The sequence below is a fragment of the Cherax quadricarinatus genome, chromosome 72, assembly GCF_038502225.1.
Source record: "Cherax quadricarinatus isolate ZL_2023a chromosome 72, ASM3850222v1, whole genome shotgun sequence".
Lineage (NCBI taxonomy): Eukaryota > Metazoa > Arthropoda > Malacostraca > Decapoda > Parastacidae > Cherax > Cherax quadricarinatus.
This window is the reverse complement of record NC_091363.1, coordinates 1021183-1045347: the sequence shown is the minus strand read 5'-3', so window position 1 is coordinate 1045347 and position 24165 is coordinate 1021183. Positions and strand designations below refer to the sequence as shown.

The 24165-nt window shown below is 41.0% G+C and overlaps 1 protein-coding gene across 2 annotated transcripts in view; it reads left to right on the top strand.

Annotated features, from left to right (window-relative positions):
* The first annotated feature begins 611 nt into the window (after nt 1-611).
* LOC128701242 (rhodanese domain-containing protein CG4456) overlaps nt 612-24165 on the top strand; it is a 38050-nt gene continuing 14496 nt past the window's right edge. Inside the window, exons 1-2 of one of the 2 annotated variants that reach the window (XM_053794832.2) lie at nt 612-846; nt 17498-17581. In XM_053794832.2, coding sequence (XP_053650807.1) covers nt 750-846; nt 17498-17581 — 181 coding nt within the window. In that variant the 5' untranslated portion in view covers nt 612-749. The remainder of the gene's footprint in view (nt 847-17497; nt 17582-24165) is intronic. The other variant, XM_053794833.2, reaches the window with a different exon arrangement.

Here is a 24165-nt window from a genome sequence, read left to right as displayed (position 1 = left end):
CAAGCCATTACAAACAATACATGGACACAGAGGGTATATAAAGGCTCAGAGTGTATTGTTTGTAATGGCTTGATAAAGCTCCTGGAGAGCGAAACGTTGCCACAATAAAATGTCACATTAGTTGCACTTGTGTCCTTTTACTTTACATATTGTCGGTAATTCTACCAACTTTATTACAGCATATATATACTAAGAGAAATACACCCAATAGAAATGTCACCGATAATTTTTTTAGGGTTATCCTAGGCCATTTACACAAATTTGATTATAATAATATGGGTACCTGTGTCTAAATATTTACATATATCATGTGTGCAAAACTTTAAGTAAGTTTATATAGGCACAGGTACTCATAAGTACAATTATCATATATAGTATAAATTACCCAGGATAACCCAAAAAAAAAAAAGTCAGTAAATTATTTCCATTAGGATCCTTATTTAATGAAGTTTAAGGCTGTCAACTACACATTGATCATTAAGGCTGTACACATGTATCAGTAAATCCAATATATTTCATAACCAGAGACAATGAAAAATTAGAGGTAGTGTATTGTGTATTTAAATGATGATAACATGAAGAATAATTGATGGTTAAGCAACTGAGGAGGAGGAGAGTGAGCCAGGGAGTCAGCCAGACCAGCTGCTGCTGCTCACAGATAGCCTCACACTGCTGACATTAAGGTTGTTGCTGCTCTTGTTACTGTTTGCCACTGTTGTTCCTGTTGTTACTACTGTTGTTGAGCTGCAATGGCAGCTTCACGACCCCTGGGCCGCGCTGCAGCTAATTTTTCCACCATTATCAGATGTAACACTCCACTGTCAACTACAAATGGGCCTTTTTATGGTGAGTAATGTTGATTCAACGTGGATATTAAACAAGAGTATTGTAGAAGAGTCCAATTAACTCCCATATATTGTCATTGAAGCTATAATCTTGGAAAGTTTTATAACTAGGTGGGACAAGTTAGGTTAGGTAAGGTTGGTCAGGAAACACTTGTCTTGTTTCCTGACCAACCTTACATAACCCTAGGCTTGTTCCACATACTTCTAAAACTATCCCAAGATTTCATCTTCAATGACTATGTAGGAGCTTGTTGCACTTATCTATATCACTCTTGTTGACACTTGCCGTTGGAGTTTTTGGTTATCTGACCGAGACCTTCCACTGGCTTACCTCTCCACCCCTTTAAAAATTATGGTCATAGTTATAACCATTTATAAAAATTAGTGAGTTTGACTTGCCAAACATGGGCCTGTAGGCCTAACGTAGTGTTCTAGGCTTGTGAACTTCAGGATTTTTAGGTTCTTATTTATGCCTCCCTTAAGGGAGGTTCCTTGATGCTGGTGAGGGGCTCTTGATCTAGGACACTGGATCTGGGCTCCAGTTCCCTGAATTAAGCCTCAATACCTTCCATTCCCCCCACATGCGCTGTATAATCCTACGGGTTTAGCGCTTTCCCCTTGATTATAATCTTATTTATGCCACATTTTATTTGGAACATTTATAAAGGTTTTAAATTATAGAATTAACATAACCCAGTTAACTTCTCAGTAGTCTTGATGCGTTTGAGGGGTTCTTGATCCAAGGAATCAGACCTGTCCTCCCCTTCCCTGGATGGATTCTGATTGTCTTCCCTGGCTCTGCATATCCCCTATGGGTTTAGCGCGCGCCAATGAATGAAAAGACAAACCTAGTTAAGTATAACAAATCTATTTCCATTGGTGCCCTTGTATGGTTATCCTTCATTTATCTATTCTCTCGAGGGAGGTTCCTTGATGCCGGTATGAGGGCTCTTGATCCAAGGAATTGAACCTGACATCCCTTTCCTTGGATCGAGCTTAATTTCCTCCCATTTCTCCAGGCACTGTATGACCCCTTTGAGTTTAGCGCTCCCACATTAATAATAAGACATTCACCAGGTTTCACTTGTATGTCAGTCATGTAATTCAAAATTCAGACAGCCTATATACACTAATTATCTCTATATGACTCAAATCTGGAGCCACATTGGAAATAAGTCACATTGTTCGACATTATTGCGTTATTCCATTATAAATTCGGCATAACTACTTATATAACGTCAGTGTAAAAAAAATCCATGTCAAAAACCTTTTAACAGGGAAGGAAATTTTTTCAGCCTATTCTTATAATGATATAACTATGGTTACCATTCTCTAAGTGAACTTAAAATGGCTCGTCTGTTATTTTGGTTCAATATTAGTTTGTCATCGTTATATGCATATTTGTGTAGGTTGTAATGTAAATATTTTGGAGGTTAACATACGTAATAATTTAAATGAAAAAATATTAAACGCGATATTTAATGTTAAAAGCGTTAATGGAGATTGTTCCTGAACATTAGATTTTGTTTCGTATTTAAAAAAATTAGTGTAATTATATATAGGAGTTGCAAAGCCAGAAAAAAATAGGATTTGGCTCTTCAAATAACTAGTTAACAAAATTTAACCATTTATCCAGTTCAGAAGCCAAATTATTATAAAAAAAAAACGCTAAGCCACAAGAGAAGCCAAATTAGTTGCTTTAAATTAATTTTGATGCGCTGATCACAAGTCAGAGTTTGTTGAAACAAAAGCAAATTATTTCTGTGGTATATAAAATGTATGTTACTTGTAATAAAATATTAAGCACAAGGCCACTAACATGCGCATATTTAAGGTTGAAGAACCACACTTATTACCCAGCAATCATAGGTATTATTATGATCATTATAAGTATGCATAACAAAGATTAAAAACAAAATCCACTCGTACAAACGTTTAAATCAATTTTCATTTTATTCGCTTGTTGGGTATGGTTCTCCAGCATGAGAAGGAACACTGCAACAGGCCTACTGGCCTATGCGAGGCAGGTCCAACTTTCCCACCGGCTTAAGCTCACTTACCTAGTGACCTTAAAGCTCTGACCTCGCTGACCTAGTGAGGTCAGATAAGTCACTTAAGGGAGGAGCACGGCATCCGACCTAGTAGCACAAGCTAGTTAGGTCCAGCTCACACCCACCCACACCCACTCATATATTTATCCAATTTATTTTTAAAATTACACATCTTGGCTTCTGTGACGGTACTCGAGAGTTTTTCACTCATCCACAACTCTTACCAAACCAGTGCTTTCCTATATCCTTCCTGAATCTATAGCAGTAGTCAGACATCAAACTGGTACTGCTGTATGATCCTTGTAGGTTTAGCGCTTCTTTTGCATTATAATAATCAAACTGGTCTTAAGGTTTCCCTGATACCTCTTCTCCACTCTGGCTGTCTTAGTGAAACAGTTCACTATAGTGGTCCGTTTCACTCTCTTGGAACATTAATACCCTTCAGATTTGAATTTAGTGTCCCAAAATTAGATACTTTTATTTAAACGTGAACAGAATACATTGCTGGCCAGTGTAATTAACATATTCTGAGTGAATTTATTAGCCAAGCTAAGTAGACTTTTTTTTTAGTATTTTGTATATGTACTCAAGACTGGGACACTTTCAAGAGGTTTAAAAGTTTTGTTACGCATCCGTCATTTTACCCAAGATGTGAGAAGAAAACAGGTTTGTTATGAGGATTAAGAAATGTTTAACCAGATTCTACCGCCTCCCCCGTCCCCCATCCCATGAAGGAAGATAAAGTTAGTGTTTGGCAGCCAGTTGTCAAGGTCAGGTGGGCTGGGCTTAACATAGTGGGTGTAGAGAAGTATTGCGGCGCCATAATTCTTCCTGGTAGTTAATTAGTAATAACCTAACTGTTAAATTTGATTGGTAAGCTTCGTGTCCATTTAGAATAGTGTCCGTTGTCACTTATTAAAACCTGATTTTGATTGGCAGACATTAATGTACTATAATTCATTGTACAACTATGTATCATGTCCAGATAAAATATATGAATGAATATTAGCCACATTTATCCTCGGGTGGCTATTTAGCTCTGAACTACCTGACTTTCTTCAAACAAAAAAGTCTGCAAGACAAACGAACAGCCTGGCAACAAAGTTGATGGGAATTATGATATGGGATTCTTATAGCATTATCTGGGCTTATTGTATTTAAAATTATTTACAGAATATATAAAAATGTTTATTCACTCTGTTAAAGTACTATTTTTATATACAATACTTTGTTTTCCTTCGTTTTGCGTCATTATCAGGCTGGTGGTGTATCATAATGCTCAACACTGTTAGCTTCATAATACATGCAGAGAGGAATTTAATATACGTACTGCATTTATATTGGATGTAAACGTGTTGACAAATAATCTGTGAATTAAAATAGACGAGTGTTTAGAGATATAATGAAAAAAAAAATTCAGTGGATTCATAAAGGAAAATATAAGAGTATAAAGGTGCCGATGCTATTAGTGCCAAGGTCTGAATGGTGCATAAAGGAGGCTGGAGGCAATGTAGTTGTTAGAAGAGATCAGTGTTTGGTGTGAATATTATGTGGAAAAAAAAGGCCAGCAGTGGTACGAACGATAAATAATTAAAGATGGAAGAGAATTTGTTGAGATGGCTTAATATAGAAATAAAGAATGAAGGTAGGCTGATAAGGGAGTACATAAATTTGGGCTGGATGGAAGCTTGTGTGAGCGGCCATCAGAGACGTTGTTAGTTGACCTGAGATCAGCAGACGTTTTAGATAACGGTGAAGCAAAATTATTTTTGTGATTTTTACATGTAAAGAGCGAGCATAGCAGTGCCTGTATAGATTTTGCGAAATAGGTTAATTAGAATTCTTGGAGGCGGGAAATTACCTGCACTTTTGAAAGAGGAGTGGGGATATTTCAGTTTAGAGGGCCATCTGAGCTGTAATGTCGACATGCCTCTAGCAAGACAGTGAGAGTGATTGATGGTGAAAGTGTTTCTGACTTTTCGGGTCACCCTACCTTGGCGTGCTAAAAAAAAAAATGTATTTTCGTTTCTTCTCGCTTCTCCCCTCTTCTTTGCCTTTCCCTCCCCTATTCGCTTTTCTTTTGTCAATGAATACAGATGTGAGTGATTTAGACATCTTGTGCGGAAAAGCTTACGGTTCCTGGGAAAAAATACCAACCAGACATAAGCCGTAGCTGTAGTTAAATCCACCATTGTCTGTATGAATAGTTTGGTAACCCATTGAAAACATTTAGGGAGAGGAAATGAGAGTTGCATTACAATTTTCGACTATTGTTCAGGGAGATGGTTACTGAAGTAGGGTTGGCCAACACTTGCTGGAGAAACGTACACTTAAAGCAGATGGACCCCACCTAACATTTCTCCAGGCACGCGAGAACTGCTGATTATTATAATCTTTATTTCTAGAAGTACATGATAAAACTATTAAAAACCTTGTTAACATAATTGATATACTATACAGGAAGCCCCTGGTCATGCAGAGCATTTTGGACAACTAAGGTTAATCTTGTCCCCCAAGATGCGACCCACACTAATCGTGTAACCCCCAGGTACCAACGTACTGCTAGGTGAGCAGGGGCAGCAGGTGTAAGGAAACGTGCGCAACGTTTAACCCGTACCAGGGATCGATCCCGTACCCAGTGTGTGAGCTGAGGACACTCAACCAAGCCACGAGCACCAACTGTGCTTTTCATGGCTTGACACACATGCCAAGTGGAAAAAATAATTGGCCTGTACCTGTGTGTTATAAAAGAGTATTAATGAACCTCTTCAGAAAATGACAATACTTCTCTAACTTAAATAACCTCGTTTTTCTATAGACTGAAAATTCGGGATATTTGGAAAATTAAGGATCACACATGTAAAAGAATTATTCTTAATTGCTGAACTCAAATGTGTTTACCATCAAAACAAATTTTATTAAAATCTTTTAAAGCGTTATAATGTTGGTCACGTTTGTCTGGGTTTAGTATCGGATTTGCACGTTCAGACATTTATACGAGCTCAAATTAGCCAAAGTTTCTTTAAGCTAAAAACATTTCTTGAGTTTTTCTTTTTTGACATTATCATCAATATTTATAATAGTTATTTGTATAACTTAACGCATGCTTGTAAGTTGCCCTATCTGAAAATTTTTTGGGATAATGGTGTGAAGTTGGTAAAATGTAGATCAAGGGTAAAATCAAACCTTGTTGGCAGGTGTACCTTGTTGAATTAGGCGGTGAGCCAAGCCTAGATGGGCATAGAATGCGTGTTAAATAACTTTTGTGCATTTGACCTACTGACTCGAATTTAGATTAATTTTGTAGATTTTTTATACCTATAAAATAGATTTGTGTGTGAGGGAGGGATTTACTCACTGTACTACTACACCTTGCCCATCCCCCAATTCATGCTTAACTCTTCACAACACATACCTAAATAACAAAAAAGGCAGAGTGCCGTGGCTGGAACGATACACAATATAAGATTACTACTACTAATACTACTACTACTACTGTGGAAAATTGCATTTATCTGAATGTAACTAATTATGTACATAACAGTAAATGATAACAAAGATTATTATTTATCAATGTTACATAGACAAGTAGGAATTTGGGACACCTAGGTCGCAAAAAATGTCCCCCTTCGATACCTACCACTGTCATAACCACAAGTTGCTCTGGACCTATTAATTAAATGAAATATACATACACCAGGAATACTGGTAAATATATAAATTTGTGGACTGTATATTAAAAATAATAAATGGTTATTTATATATATATATATATATATATAATTACCTGGAGAGAGTTCCGGGGGTCAACGCCCCCGCGGCCCGGTCTGTGACCAGGCCTCCTGGTGGATCAGAGCCTGATCAACCAGGCTGTTACTGCTGGCTGCACGCAAACCAACGTACGAGCCACAGCCCGGCTGATCAGGAACCGACTTTAGGTGCTTGTCCAGTGCCAGCTTGAAGACTGCCAGAGGTCTGTTGGTAATCCCCCTTATGTATGCTGGGAGGCAGTTGAACAGTCTCGGGCCCCTGACACTTATTGTATGGTCTCTTAACGTGCTAGTGACACCCCTGCTTTTCATTGGGGGGATGTTGCATCGTCTGCCAAGTCTTTTGCTTTCGTAGTGAGTGATTTTCGTGTGCAAGTTCGGTACTAGTCCCTCTAGGATTTTCCAGGTGTATATAATCATGTATCTCTCCCGCCTGCGTTCCAGGGAATACAGGTTCAGGAACCTCAAGCGCTCCCAGTAATTGTGGTGTTTTATCTCCGTTATGCGCGCCGTGAAGGTTCTCTGTACATTTTCTAGGTCAGCAATTTCACCTGCCTTGAAAGGTGCTGTTAGTGTGCAGCAATATTCCAGCCTAGATAGAACAAGTGACCTGAAGTGTCATCATGGGCTTGGCCTCCCTCGTTTTGAAGGTTCTCATTATCCATCCTGTCATTTTTCTAGCAGATGCGATCGATACAAAGTTATGGTCCTTAAAGGTGAGATCCTCCGACATGATCACTCCCAGGTCTTTGACGTTGGTGTTTCGCTCTATTTTGTGGCCAGAATTTGTTTTGTACTCTGAAGATTTAATTTCCTCGTGTTTACCATATCTGAGTAATTGAAATTTCTCATCGTTGAACTTCATATTGTTTTCTGCAGCCCACTGAAAGATTTGGTTGATGTCCGCCTGGAGCCTTGCAGCGTCTGCAATGGAAGACACTGTCATGCAGATTCGGGTGTCATCTGCAAAGGAAGACACGGTGCTGTGGCTGACATCCTTGTCTGTCAGATATGAGGATGAGGAACAAGATGGGAGCGAGTACTGTGCCTTGTGGAACAGAGCTTTTCACCGTTCCTGCCTCGGACTTTACTCTGTTGACTACTACTGTGTTCTGTTAGTGAGGAAATTATAGATCCATCGACCAACTTTTCCTGTTATTCCTTTAGCACGCATTTTGTGCGCTATTACGCCATGGTCACACTTGTCGAAGGCTTTTGCAAAGTCTGTATATATTACATCTGCATTCTTTTTGCCTTCTAGTGCATCTAGGACCTTGTCGTAGTGATCCAATAGTTGACAGACAGGAGCGACCTGTTCTAAACCCATGTTGCCCTGGGTTGTGTAACTGATTGGTTTCTAGATGGGTGGTGATCTTGCTTCTTAGGACTCTTTCAAAGATTTTTATGATATGGGATGTTAGTGCTATCGGTCTGTAGTTCTTTGCTGTTGCTTTACTGCCCCCTTTGTGGAGTGGGGCTATGTCTGTTGTTTTTAGTAACTGTGGAACGACCCCCGTGTCCATGCTCCCTCTCCATAGGATGGTAAAGGCTCGTGATAGGGGCTTCTTGCAGTTCTTGATGAACACGGAGTTCCACGAGTCTGGCCCTGGGGCAGAGTGCATGGGCATGTCATTTATCGCCTGTTCGAAGTCATTTGGCGTCAGGATAACATCAGATAGGCTTGTGTTAACCAAATTCTGTGGCTCTCTCATAAAAAATTCATTTTGATCTTCGACTCTGTCTGGTTAGTGGCTTGCTAAAAACCGAGTCATATTGGGACTTGAGTAGCTCACTTATTTCCTTGCTGTCATCTGTGTAGGACCCATCTTGTTTAAGTAAGGGCCCAATACTGGACGTTGTTCTCGACTTTGATTTGGCATAGGAGAAGAAATACTTTGGGTTTCTTTCGATTTCATTTATGGCTTTTAGTTCTTCCCGCAATTCCTGACTCCTATAAGATTCCTTTAGCTTAAGTTCGATGTTTGCTGTTTCTCTGACCAGTGTCTCCCTACGCATTTCAGATAGATTGACCTCTTTTAGCCGCTCTGTTATTTTCCGTCGCCTGTAAAGCATTCTCTGCCTGACTACGGTGGAGTGCGGTTGTGCTCAGCACCCCTCTGCTGTTTTTCAGGCGAGCTACCACAGTACATCAACAACCATTGAGTAGTGTGGACGTGCGCTGCTCATTTTGGGATATCAAAATGGCTGAACATACAGTACGGAGAGTAAATACTATCTGCATAGAGCTGGTTCGTGGTACGTTAAGTGGAGATACGATGAACGTACTTCTCCCTAACATCATCAGGGACACATATGGTATCCCCAACGAGGAATTATATGGCGTCGCTCTTAATGGTTTGACAAGAATCTTCGTGAAATTTCTGAGAGCCGGCTTCTACACAAGAATTGTCGAGCAGTACCAGGAACAACGCATGAGTGTGAATTCAGCGATGGATGTTGTGTTACATGATGTTTCTAAGTACTTCACATGGGTGAAGGTACGGAATGTACCCTTCGAGGCTACGGCGTATGGACTACAGGAGTTTTTTCGCAGTTATGGGACAGTGCATTCTGCAACCATGGGGGTATGGAGGGATGGTCCGTATGAAGGAATGCCGGAAGGTTCTTACACCCTTAAAATGTCTTTAACAAGGCCTATACCATCCTATGTAACGATGACCGGTTGTAGAACACAGGTTTATGTGTACTATGCGGGTCAGAGAAAAACATGTCGTCTGTGCAGCTCTTATGAGCACATGGCAGCCCAGTGTCCTAGGAGGCGGGCTCCTCGAATTCTGGAAACGCCGATTGTGATTCAACAGTCGTGTGATTTGGTGCCTGGCTCTGTTGCCTCGGAGGCCGGAGGCCTGATCTCTGGAGCGTGGAGGTCGACCGGGAGGTGGCGGAGGAGGAGACGTGTGTCACTATCCCAGGGGAGTCGGGGGAGTCGAAGGTGTTATCTGAGGAGTCTTTAGTCCAGGAAGCTTCGACTCAGGAGGGTTTACTGGCAGATGTCATCAAGGATTTTTTGGATGGGGATGAGCCCGGTGCAGAAGGTGTCCTCAGTTTATGTGAAGTTGGAGAGCTGGAGGGACAACAAATTGTGGAGAAAGACTTGAGTAAGAAAAGGCTGGAGCGTGTGGTGGCCGTGGAGGTACACCAGGAGGATTCGTCTGAGGGTGAGATGTGTGTAAGTGGAAGTTCTAGAAAAAGAACTGCGGCATCAGAGATAGACGAGGTTATTACCCCGGGGCAGAGGCCGGGGAAGAAGTCATGGGCAGCGGTTGTGGAGCCGATGCCACATAGTGGTAGAGGTGCGCCTGAGTTGCACAGTGGGAGAGGGAGGGGGGAGGTGACTGCACAGGATAACTCGAGTGGTAAGGGAATACGTAATGTGAAAAGTGCAGCGAGTAAATCCCAGCGGCATAGGGGAAAGCCGCCACTTCTATAATTTTCAGAAGTGTCACGCTTAATGTCAATGGACTTAAGACTGAGGTTAAGAAAGTTTGGTTGGAGTGGTTTTTACGGCGGTTTGATGTAGATATTTGCTTTTTGCAAGAGCATAATCATAGGGCTGGTTGTGTGTTGCGGTTAAAAGGATATCGGATGTATGTTACCAGTGGTTTGCAATTGAAAGGTGGGGTAGCAGTGGCGATAAAGGAGACCAGCCCCTTGCGTGTCATCGGCTGGGAAGAGGGGGGGGGGTGGGAGGGTCGTGAGGGTGGATGGTGTCTGGGGTGAGAGTCGAGCTAGTTTTGTAGGAGTTTACATGCCAGCAACTAGCAATACCAGGGTAAAAGTAGATTTTGTCAGAGAGGTATTGCTGTATCACTTGAGAGGTTTGCCTGCTATAACAGTAATAGGTGGTGATTGGAATTGTGTGATTAGGAGTGGTGATGTCGAACCGAGAGGGGCGGGTTGTGTGCTGAGTGTGCTGAGGGATGTATTGCGAGATATTGGGGTTGTTGATGTGGTGGGGAGGGGGGGATACCTAGTGGAGCACACGTTCGTCCGTAGGGGATATGAAGCGCGATTGGACAGAATTTATATTAAGCAGGGTATAGATGTTGTGAGGGTGCAAACCTTCGATGTGGGGTTTTCGGATCACAGGGCGGTAATAGCAGATTTGATGTGGGATGGAGTGGTGCGTATTTATTCTGGGTACTGGAAATTAAATGTAAGGCTTCTTAAGGAGGAGGAGGAGGGGCCTTTTTTCAGTGATTGGTGGTTGCCTTTTTGGGAGGCTAGGGACAGGGAGATAGATCTGTTAGATTGGTGGGAAATGCAGGCAAAACCGGGAATAGCGAATTTTTTTAAGGTTAGGGGACGGGAAGAGGCGAGGTGGCGTTTTGGGTTGCAAAATTATCTGGAGGGACAGTTGCAAGATTGTTATGTTGGGGGAGGTGGTAGGAGGGATGACATGGACAGTCTGCGGAGCAGGATCGCTGAATTACACAATGATAGGTTTGATGCAATTAGGGTTAGGGCGGGGTTAGAGGATGTATTGTGGGGTGATAAGCCGTCTGGGTTTGTTTTACGTAAATTTAGGGACCGACAGAGTGTAACCACCATTCTACAATTGGAGACAAGCCCTGGGGTGGGAGGGTATCCAGTGGGTCGAGTCCTATCCAATACGGAAAGTATGAGTCTCTATGCTGATAGTTGGTTTAGGGAGAAATGGAGTTGGAGGGAGGGGGGTTCCTGGGAGGGTATTTTTGAAGGGGGGTTCCATAGCATTTTAAGTGAGCAGGATAGAGTGGGGTTGGAGGTTGGTATAAGTGAGGTTGAGGTGGAAGAGGCAGTTTTCGGGATGAGTACCGGGAAAACACCAGGGATAGACGGTATACCAAATGATTTTTATAGAGCACATTGGGGGTGTATTAGGCAGTGCTTTGTTAGGCTATTGGATCATATGTTAACTAGTGGGAAGTTGGGCACATCGCAAAGTACGGGTGTCATAGTTTTGGTGCCAAAGAAGAGGGGGGGTAGAGAGTTGAGTGCTTACCGAGCAATATCTTTGATGTGTGCAGATTACAAGGTTTTTGCGAAAATTTTGGGTAATAGACTGAAGAAGGTCATGGGGTCGGTGATACATGGGGGACAATTTGGTATCCCGGGGAGGAGTATGCGGGTAGGTCATGGACGTATTCGGGATTTCCTTGAGGGTAGTAGTAAGGGAGGTATTCTAGGTCTGGATTGGGAGAAAGCTTATGATTATGTGGATAGGGACTTTTTGTTTGAGAGTATGGTGAGAATGGGTTTTGGAGGGAGGGTGGTTGGATGGGTGAGGACATTGTATGAGAATGCATCGATGAGAGTACAGGTAAATGGTAGGTTGGGTAGTTCAGTAAGCATGGGGAGGGGTTTAAGGCAGGGGTGTCCACTCTCCCAAATACTCTTTGCATGTATGCAGAATCCTTTCTATGTTCTGGTTGATGGTGGGATGGGAAGGATGGGGGAGAGAGGTGGATTTTGTGGGAATATTGTTGGTTATGTAGATGATACAACTGTTTTACTTAATGAGATAGAAGATTTAAGTAAAGTGGGAAGGGTAATTGAGATTTTTGGGAATGCTACTGGGATGAGAGTTAATAAGCAGAAATCACGGTTGCTGGAGGTAGGCAATTGGGTAGGAGGGACCTTGGGGGAGGAGTTTGGATGGATAACTGTAGATAGGCTAAAGATTTGTGGGATTTTGTATTTAGCAGATGTACAGGAGAGCAGGAGGGTTAATTCAGAAATGGTAATGGACAGAGCTTTGAGTAGGCTCAGGAGTCTAAGGGCCGGGGATGTAACCTTGCATCAAAGGGTTGTGGTGGTAAATACGCTGATTTATAGTAAGGTGTGGGGAGTGGCGGAAATTTACCCCTTAAGAAGTCAGGATATTATGGAATTACAAAGAAGAGCCTTAAGGTATGTGTGGGGTTTTGGGAGGGCGTGGTTGGGTAAAGATGTGGTAATGACTGCGGTAAGACAGGGAGGATTGGGATTGATGGCATTAGGGTCTAGGGTGAAGGCGCTATATGTGAAGCAGAGGTATATTCGGGCAGCGGGGGAAAGGGGTCTTCGGGTGGGGGAGGTGATGGGGGATATCCGCAAATGGTGGGGTGGCAGGGACTTAGTGGAGTGTGAAGATATGTTGCGGTTTATGTTAAAGGTACGCAATGTTAAAAAACTCAAGGTAAAACGGTTAGTGGGTGTGGGTCGTCGTCAGGAATCAATGCAAGGGATGGCAGTGTATCCCACATATGATTGGAGAGTGATATGGGTGGAATTTAGTAAATTAAGAATACCGGCAAGAGCGAGGGAATTAGTATATAGATTTCTTATGGGGACGTTAGCATCGAAAGAGGTGCTAAGACGAATGGGTTTTGTGAGAGAGGCATCATGCGGTTTTTGTGGGGAAGTTGAAACGGCTTTTCATGTAGTATATTTTTGTTCTGCTTTGGAGGTGGTAAGATTGTGGTTGAAGAGGGTTTTCTTTTTATTGGGGGGGGGGACAGATATCAACCCTCAGGGCTTTAATGTTAGATATGGGAGGGGTACCCAAAGAGGTGGGGAGGGCTATCAGATACGTAATAGTTGATTACTTGCATGTTTCTTGGGGGATGAGGGAGGTGGAGGGAAACATTAGGATAAAAGCGTTGGCGGCGTGTTTTTATAGGACAGCATGTAGGAACAAACAATTATATGGGGGAAGGTGGGTAATTAGTTTTCCGGAGGGATATCGTGAACTTACTGTTGAACGTCTACTCCGTTTGGTGACGGGGTGAGAGGCAAGGGGTTGGTCTCTTCAGTGGTGTGTCCTCTTGGAGTGATTGGAAGCCTGATGAGGAAGGTTGATTGGTTTGCAAGGTGGTAGATGTGGGTAAAGTTTTTTTTTTTTTTGCAGGGAGCCGTCGGGGGCTCCGGGGTATGTAGACCTTTATGAATTTGTAAAATCACAGAGTCAAAAGTAGTATGTGATTTTCTGTTTTTTCTCTTATTGTTATAAGAACCATTTTATATAGGGGGTTTATATTTATATGTATATTGTGAGGATATGTTTTATACATTCGAATCTGATGTTAGATTTATCCTTGTCATACGTCTCTTTTTTATCGTATTGAATGGGTACAAAATGACCTATGTACGAAAATATAAAAGTATTTGATGGGGTTTATATATACCCTTCATTTGACTGGAAGGTCATATTATATATTGAGTGTTAATAGGTAACATTAATTTTGTGTGTGTGTAGGTGTGTTTGTGGGAACCAATGTCTTAGGTATAGTTCTATCATTGGATGTAATATTTTTTTAGTTTATTTGGTGAAAAGTCATTTAGTGCTTTATTTCTATGTATGATCCAGTTTGTTCTGTACGAACAAGTGCACATACACGTATGTGTGTATATGCATGCGTATATGTATACATATGTATATATGTATGTATATGTATGTATATGTATATATATATATATATATGTATATGTATGTATATATATGTATATATATATATGTTTGTAGGACTCATTCCTACATGTTTTATAATGACTCCGACTGTTTGTTTGGAAGTCGGTTGGTTGGGTTATTTTAGTAGAATTTGTTATATCAATGTGTTACAATGTTTTTTGTGTGTACCTGACATTGTCTGCCACTTCTGTTTTGGATGTTATGTATTTAGTTTGTCTAGTTTTTTTTTTAGTGATAAGTCTTTTTTGTTTGTTTGTTTGTTTGTTCTAGTATAATCCAGTCTGTGCTGTAAGAACATATGTGCACATACATGTATGTGTATATGTGCATGTGTATGTATATACATATATACATGATTATAGGACTTATTCCTACATGTTTTATGACTCCGACGTTCTGTTTTGTAGTCGGTATGTTTTTTTTTTTCCCGTAAACGGGTTGGGTTTCTTACGGTAGAATTTCGTTATATCAATATGTTAAAATGGTTTTTTTTTTTGTTTATTGTGTGTGTACTGACATTGTCTGTCACGGTTTTGGATTTGCTAATTGTCGGCTTGTATCATGTGTATGTTGTTTTTAAATAAAATATAAAAAAAAAAAATTTCTTATCAGATCATCATTGTTAGTGAAGATAAGGTCTAGTGTATTCTCCATAATAGTAGGCTCTATTATTTGCTGGTTTAAATTGAATTTTGTGCAGAGATTTAAAAGCTCGTGTGAGTGTGAGTTTTCATCAGAGCTGCCTCCTGGTGTTATTACTGCAACAATATTATTTGCTATATTCCTCCATTTTAGGTGCCTTAAGTTGAAATCCCCCAGGAGCAAGATGTTGGGTGCAGGAGCTGGAAGATTTTCCAGACAGTGGTCAATTTTTAACAGCTGTTCCTGGAATTGCTGGGATGTTGCATCCGGAGGCTTGTAGACTACCACAATGACTAGGTTTTGGTTCTCGACCTTTACTGCTAAAACTTCCACTACATCATTTGAGGCATTAAGCAGTTCTGTGCAAACAAGTGACTCTGCAATGTACAGGCCAACCCCCCCCCCCCTTTTGCCTGTTCACTCTGTCACATCTGTATAGGTTGTAACCTGGGATCCATATTTCGTTGTCTAAGTGATCCTTTATGTGGGTCTCAGTGAAAGCCGCGAACATTGCCTTTGTCTCTGCAAGCAGTCCACGGATGAAAGGTATTTTGTTGTTTGTTGCTGGCTTTAGACCCTGTATATTTGCAAAGAAGAATGTCATCGGACTGGTGGTATTGTTGGTACTGGGGGGGGGGGATTTTTTTTCCGGCATTAGTATCTGTATCTGTTGGTTTGGAGTGGAGGCCATCGACTGTGGTTCCACTCCAGGAATGACTGGATTTGGTGTACAATTACATAACAGAAGGAAATTATATCTTAATATCACTCACCAATTTGACTGGAGATTAATGTGTCGTACTCAGAAAACCTCACTAACTAAATCTATGAAAATAATGCTGGCCAGAATTACACACAAATCTGAGGTTCCTGGAGCTGTCTTGTCCAGTCGCCTGATATCTCAAGTTATCCAGGAATGCACATCCACCAATTTCGCCTCCTATTTGAGAGGTGTCAACACAATTTTAACCTCTAGAGCACGAAAAATTCTTCCCATTACACCAACATTGTATCCAATTCAAAACCAAGATGGCGAGTCTCGTCTGCGCAGACGCAGGCTTTCCGTTTTCTATGACAAATATTATACAGTATGGCCATATATTTACATATAAATACTGAATTTCTGGAAAATATATACAGTATTTTCCACTACTACTACTACTACTACTGTGGAAAATACTGTATATATTTTCCGGAAATACGGTAATTTATAGGTAAATAGATGGCCTATACTGTATTTAATAATATTTGTCATAGAAAATGGAAAGCCTGCATCTGGGCAGGGGACTCGCCATCTTGGTTTTAAATTTTGTACAAACGTTGGTGTAATGGGAAGAATTTTTCGTGCTCTAGAGGTTAAAATTGGGCTGACACCTCTCAAATAGGAGACGAAATTGGTGGATGTGCATTCCTGCATAACTTGCGATATCAGGCGACTGGACAAGACCTCTCCAGGAACCTCAGATAAGCTCTCTAGATTTGTGTATAATTCTGGCCAGCATTATTTTCTTAGATTTAGTTAGTGAGGTTTTCTAAGTATGACACATTAATCTCCAGTCAAATTGGCGAGTGATATTAAGATATAATTTCCTTCTGTTATGTAATTGTGTATATATATAACCATTTATTATTTTTAATATACAGTCCACAAATTTATATATTTACCAACATTCCTGGTGTATGTATATTTCATTTAATTAATAGGTCCAGAGCAACTTGTGGATATGACAGTGGTAGGTATCGATTATTATTATAATCAAGGGGGAAGTGCTAAACCCGGAGGATTATACAGCACCTGGGGGGGATGTGGAAGGCATTCAGGCTTAATTCGGGGAACTGGAGCACAGATCCAATTCCCTAAATCAAGAGCCCCTCACCAACATCAAGGAACCTTCCTTGAGGGGGGGTAGGTATCGAAGGAGGGACATCTTTTGCGACCTAGGTGTCCCAAATTCCTACTTGTTTAACTGTTATGTATATAATTATACATCCAAGTAAATGCAATTTTCTACTACTACTACTACTACTACTACTACTACTACCACTACCACTACTACTACCACTACTACTACTACCACTACTACTACTACTACCACCACCACCTGCCCATATATATACCCCTCCCCTACTTTTCGTTAGTGTGACTGTAAATGATCCAAGTAGGACTGAAATGTCAACACACAACTCTTGTGTGGGTTGCAGTGCAGAGTTCTTGGGAATATAGTAAGGGAATACCTTTCCTGCATCTCTCAGCCACCCAAATATTTCTAGTTTAGCAGTTTTATAGATCCGGCTCTGCGAAAAAAATGTAGCTGTAGTATCAGCTAGCCATCTGGTATCCTGGTGGAAATATAAGTCACTGTGTGTGACTTTTTTTTTGGGTTATCCCAGGTTCTCTACACATATGCTGCTATGTATGATAATCTGTGTAATTGCATTTGTGTATACCTGAATAAACTTACTATTTATATTTACTGTTTAGTAGATTTTTATTAATGACAAAACTCGTGTATCGTAATCAACTAATTTTTCACCGGATTTTTACGTGACTAACTTCTTGTATTGTAATATTTTCACTCGTACGAACTCTGTTATAAAAACTAGGAAAAAATCTTAACTTCGTCTTGTAGTTTTATTCATTTTTATCTTGTTCTTTAACATTTGCCCATAAAAATGTTCTCGGACTGGTTGTTTTGTGTCAGGCTAACATCAGTATTACTTTCTTCAAACATGCAGCTCTGGATAGGAGTTTCTGGTGCCAGCTGGAGACATCTTCACTCCTCCAGCTTCGATGTCGCATGATTCACTTCCCTGCTGGAGGTACTAATTATATACTATACGAAGATCTCGTGCTGTGAACCCATGCCGTTTTGGCGCTTGTTTATATAATTCATATTGACACTCATTTGCCTTATCATTTTAGCAAAATTTTGTTTCTTATTATTGAATTATCGCACACTTTGGCTTAGTAGTTTTATTTGCATAATGTATCAGTATGTATTTTTTTCATTCCATGTAAGTGTTTGCTGCAGCGTTGTTTTACACATAATTGTGGTTGCTTGTTTAACGTACTTTTTTTTTATAATTTTACATTGTTTATATTTACTGAACCAATAGCTTGTCTGCAAGAATAGATTATACTGTATTTGAATATTTAAATGAAGCTATTTTCCTTATTGCGTGTTAAAAATGTTTGATGCCTATAACATAAAGCTGTTGACTGGTAGGTTTGAACACTATACATTTCGCTCTCCCACTTATTCCTGCTAAAGAGGATCTCAGTTTGTGATCGAAATATACAGTTCGTAATTCTTGTTTCTTAGATTTATTCAGATTTTGTAGCAGTTTAACGTATTTTTTTTAATTCATGTATCCATGTTATGCTTGTCATTAGTCTGCGTTTTGTGCAGAGTACCAAGTAATGTTAGTGTTTTTTTTTTTTTTAACCAACTAGCCAATATACACGTTATATTGAGTGGCATCTTTCAGAAGTTCTGCTGACCAGGGATGTTTTCCACATACTAGGACTTGTAAAGATAAATAGGTCATTAACTTAATGTTGACAGTATAAGTCTTGACCATTACTCATTTAAATCAACTTGGAAATGATAGTCATTTTTTCCCTTTGAAATACATTTGTGTATGGCAGATATATTAATGAAAATTCTCATAAACCTCATGCCATGGACCCAGGAAGTAAGGTACATTTGTGTATGGCAGATATATTAATGAAAATTCTCATAAACCTCATGCCATGGACCCAGGAAGTAAGGTATAAAGTCGAGTCGACGAGCAATTACGTACTTGAAGTAGCTGAAGTCATGTGATTAATGATGATAAGAATATTGCTCCTAGGTGACCTTTGTCTACTTGGCGTCTATCAGGTTTCGTATTTTTTGGGAGTTTTATGAATTTTTATATTCTCATGAGTATGTAATGTGATCACTGTCATCTCGTACTTGTTAATAAGGCGTAGTGATTTAATTTACCGATTCCAATAATATTTTCTCAGCCACTGTACACAAAGGTCACATTTGTAAAATTAGGACCCCCTACGGGTTTAGTTTCCCCGTGATGATAATATGAGCACAAAGAATAATAGTACCCTGTGACTGCTTTGTTAAGGTGTGGAAACTTAGATCCAGTGAGGCAGCTTGGCGTCAGGGAACAGGTTTCCCGTGACAAATTAACAACCACTGTTATAAAGGAAGTATAGAATATCTTCCGTGTTAGTAGTGTTGTAAGAGCCAGACAACCTTCCAGAGTAATGTTGGAATACAATGCGCTCTCAGCTGGTATACTACAAGGCCAGCTGGCCACTGTTGCCGCTTACCAGCTTAGACTCGCCTGTCACTAGGAACTGCATTACTGGGTTGCCTCGGCTCTTTTAATTTCACCGTCGTCACTGGTTTAACAGGATTTGATCTTATATGTTGAATACATCATTAAATTTCTTAGCTTTCATATATCTGTTGTATAATAACAAGGGCCCTAATAAGATAAGATTTCGTTCGGATTTTTAGCCCCGGAGGGTTAGCCACCCAGGATAACCCAAGAAAGTCAGTGCGTCATCGAGGACTGTCTTTAACTTATTTCCATTGTGGTCCTCAATCTTGTCTCCCAGGATGCGACCCACACCAGTCGACTAACACCCAGGTACCTAAAAAACCATACCCCCGGCCGGGATTGAACCCGCGGTCATAGTCTCAAAACTCCAGCCCGTCGCGTTAGCCACTAGACCAGCTAGCCACAATAAGATTCATCCAACTAGGTATATTTCTACACCATAGGAAAGTTAGCACAGGCACTTCTGTGACCACAAATGCAAGTTTTTTACAGACGAATCTCCAGCTAGCGTGGCCGTGACGAACTCTAGCTCAAGTCCCTTCACTGCCGTCAACATGACTCAAGAAATCGTAATGACACGATTGCAAATAAACCATACCCCCGGCCGGGATTGAACCCGCGGTCATAGTCTCAAAACTCCGGCCCGTCGCGTTAGCCACTAGACCAGCTAGCCACAATAAGATTCATCCAACTAGGTATATTTCTACACCATAGGAAAGTTAGCACAGGCACCTCTGTGACCACAAATGCAAGTTTTTTACAGACGAATCTCCAGCTAGCGTGGCCGTGACGAACTCTAGCTCAAGTCCCTTCACTGCCGTCTTATTGTGGCTAGCTGGTCTAGTGGCTAACGCGACGGGCTGGAGTTTTGAGACTATGACCGCGGGTTCAATCCCGGCCGGGGGTATGGTTTATTTGCAATCGTGTCATTACGATTTCTTGAGTCACCCAGGTACCTATTTGCTGCTAGGTGAACAAGACAACAGGTGTAAGGAAACGTGTCGAAATGTTTCCACCCGCCGGGAATCGAACCCGGGCCCTCCGTGTGTGAAGCGGGAGCTTTAGCCACCAGGCCACCGGATAGCCATTTATTTTTTTGGGGTAATCCTAGGTAACTTGCACTATATTATCATAATTGTACATATGTATGCCTGTGCTTAAATAAATTTAACTCCCAATTAAAAATAAAATCTTTTCACTTTTTGCAATTAACTGCCTGATTAAAAGAGTATTTTGATCTTCAATATCACTTCGTGGTATTTGTTTATATAAAACATGTGTAAATTTAGGTTACAAAAGATATTGGGTTCATAAATTTTTATACACACTTGTAAATATCTATATTTAGAATTTGAGATGACAAGCAGGATCTGACATTTTGCGTCAGGTGTATTAATTTGTTTATCCTGTGGCTAGTCACTCTCATCAACAGCAATAAATTAAAATTTAACAATGAATGTTTTTAAGTGTGAGCTGCTTTGACCTGCAAATTTTATTTATTATTAATTTGGACATGATACATAGATGTACAAAGAAATACAGTGGTTAAGTGTAACATGCCAAAAGCCCCTTGTATGCAGAGCATTATGGGCAGGCTTAAAATTAACTTAATTTACGTTCACTGTTAATTTTGAAATCCCATTATTTTCTGTCGATTTTTATTTACAGAACTGATACATTGTATGCGCTTGTATAACTTCCGTAATCTTCACGTTCCATAAAGTTAGCTTTTAAAAAAGCTAATTACCAACATATCCACCACAGGATGGTGGGCACAATATTGTGACTGAAATGCTACATAAATAAGCCTAGTTAATGGTCCAACTCTGGCCAAAACATCGCCACAAGTTTTTCTATGTGCGGATTATGTGTATTGTCATATATTATTAGTACTAGTTAATGATCCAAGTTGGACCGAAGCGTCGTCCTAAGCTTCTCTGTCCTATGTGCGGGTTATTTGTGTATTGTTCCAGTCATGGTATTGTGCCTTTTTGTTCAATAATAAATTGTGAAGTCAGCTAGTCTGTTCCAATAAATAAGGATATAAAATGGCTGATAAGTGATATCGTATACATAATTTATTATTAAGGGTTTCTAAGCTGTATTATATTAGCCATAATTTAAAACTGCAGCATGACATTAAAAATTTCTAATCCACTGCAGCTCTTTTTTCCACGGGTATTATTTCACTGGAACCCGTTTTCATTGTGTATTATTTACAACTTGTTTCCTTCATGATGTTGACCTCAGAAACTTTATTCTTTATAAGCTCTTGGAGGTGAGGGGGGTTACTGTGTGTGTGTGTGTGTGTGTGTGTGTGCGCGCGCGCGCGCGTGTGTGCGCGTGCGTGTGCGTGCGTGCGTGTGCGCGCGCGCTTACCTAGTTGAGGTTGCACGAGTCGAGTCCAAGCTCCTGGCCCCGCCTCTTCACTGGTCGCTACTAGGTCACTCCCTGAACCGTGAGATTTATCATACCTCTGCTTAAAGCTATGTATGGATCTCACCTTCAAGGACCATAACATTGTATCAATCGCATCTGCTAGAAAAATGACAGGATGGATAATGAGAACCTTCAAAACTAGGGAGGCCAAGCCCATGATGACACTCTTCAGGTCACTTGTTCTATCTAGGCTGGAATATTGCTGCACACTAACAGCACCTTTCAAGGCAGGTGAAATTGCTGACCTAGAAAATGTACAGAGAACCTTCACGGCGCGCATAACGGAGATAAAACACCTCAATTACTGGGAGCGCTTGAGGTTTCTAAACCTGTATTCCCTGGAACGCAGGAGGGAGAGATACATGATTATATACACCTGGAAAATCCTAGAGGGACTAGTACCGAACTTGCACACGAAAATCACTCACTACGAAAGCAAAAGACTTGGCAGACGATGCACCATCCCCCCAATGAAAAGCAGGGGTGTCACTAGCACGTTAAGAGACCATACAATAAGTGTCAGGGGCCCGAGACTGTTCAACTGCCTCCCAGCATACATAAGGGGGATTACCAACAGACCCCTGGCAGTCTTCAAGCTGGCACTGGACAAGCACCTAAAGTCAGTTCCTGATCAGCCGGGCTGTGGCTCGTACGTTGGTTTGCGTGCAGCCAGCAGCAACAGCCTGGTTGATCAGGCGCTGATCCACCAGGAGGCCTGGTCACAGACCGGGCCGCGGGGGCGTTGACCCCCGAAACTCTCCAGGTAAACTCCAGGAAAATCCTAGAGAGACTAGTACCGAACTTGCACACGAAAATCACTCGCTACGAAAGCAAAAGACTTGGCAGACGATGCAACATCCCCCCAATGAAAAGCAGGGGTGTCACTAGCACGTTAAGAGACCATACAATAAGTGTCAGGGGCCCGAGACTGTTCAACTGCCTCCCAGCATACATAAGGGGGATTACCAACAGACCCCTGGCAGTCTTCAAGCAGGCACTGGACAAGCACCTAAAGTCGGTTCCTGACCAGCCGGGCTGTGGCTCGTACGTTGGTTTGCGTGCAGCCAGCAGTAACAGCCTGGTTGATCAAGCTCTGATCCACCAGGAGGCCTGGTCACAGACTGGGCCGCGGGGGCGTTGACCCCCGGAACTCTCTCCAGGTAAACTACATCGCTTCCCAAACTATTCCACTTCCTGACTACTCTGTGGCTGAAGAAATACTTCCTAACATCCCTGTGATTCATCTGTCTTCAACTTCCAACTGTGTCCCCTTGTTGCTTTGTGTGTGTGTGTGTGTGTGTGTGTGTGTGTACTCGCCTAGTTGAGGTTGCAGGGGTCGAGTCCTAGCTCCTCTGTGTATGTGTCCTACTTGGTCAGTTAGGCCGAACTACCCTAAACTAATTCATTTTTCCAAAATTTTCTTTTTATGGCGCAAATGTATTTTCTTTGAAATGTGGTTTGTAGGACTTAGTTGAGGCCTATTTATGGAAGTAATGTCTGCGTATTTCACATTATAAAATATCGCTGATTCGCTTAACATTAAAAAACAATTCTCGTGTATTCTTGGGGCAGTGATTTATTACATTCCCTGCTTGCCCTCCCACACTGTCCAACACAATCCCCGCTGTCAACTTTCTCACTGATTGTTCTGTCGTACTGGGTTCCTTGCTGATTGTTAATCTTGTGGGGCACGTAAGTGCATATCTCCACTAGGTCATCTGAGACTGTGACCTCCTTGGCGACCCTTGTGTGGATGTGGACATTGGTGGTAGCCTAGAACAAGAGGTAAATGACCAGAAAAGTTTTGGTTGGTTGGTCGGGGTTATCCTTCCTCTATAAGCTGCGCAGATGCTGAAAACTTTTAAAAATGCATTTTGCCGTTATACAATCTTGTGGTGTGAGAAGAGTGAATCTGTTGGCATACTGACAAATGCTTGTTCATGTGACGATACTTTTCAGACGTCTAGCCCTTGTGGCTTAGCGCTTCTTTTTGATTATAATAATAATAATTTTCAGAAGTCTATACGTTTATAAATCCTCAAAAAAATCGTTTTCGTCTTTGAGAATCCTTGGGGATACTAAGCCCGGTGGTTTACAGCTTAAGTTTTGATTATAATAATAATGGGGATCCTAAAATATTAAATCCAACGGAACAATATGAAATAACCATCTAAAAGGTTTAGAAAGATGAGAGAAATCTCTCGTATATGCGCGTTATATTTTAGCAAATTTAGCTAGGTGTGTGTGTGTGTGTATGTGTGTGTGTGTGTGTGTGTGTGTGCAGCTTGACTATATAGGCCAGTAACATTAACACACAAAACCTCAATACCACTACAACCAGTGCCGTGGGAATGTTAACCTACTGGCTTCTTGATTACTGGAGTGAGAACAGTATACTGTACGACGAATTAAAAGGAAGGTTATTGTATGTATTTGGCCTTTTGTAAGCATTGTTACTGTGACATGCACCTATTTGTGTGAAGTGAACATAAGAATGTGGCATATATCATTGTTTTTATACTCTCGGAGGTGCCTGTTGGGACAACACACCTTTGAACCTAAATAAGACATGTTTTAGTTCTGGGCTTGATAAGGAGGTTCATTTTTAGTTTTATTTG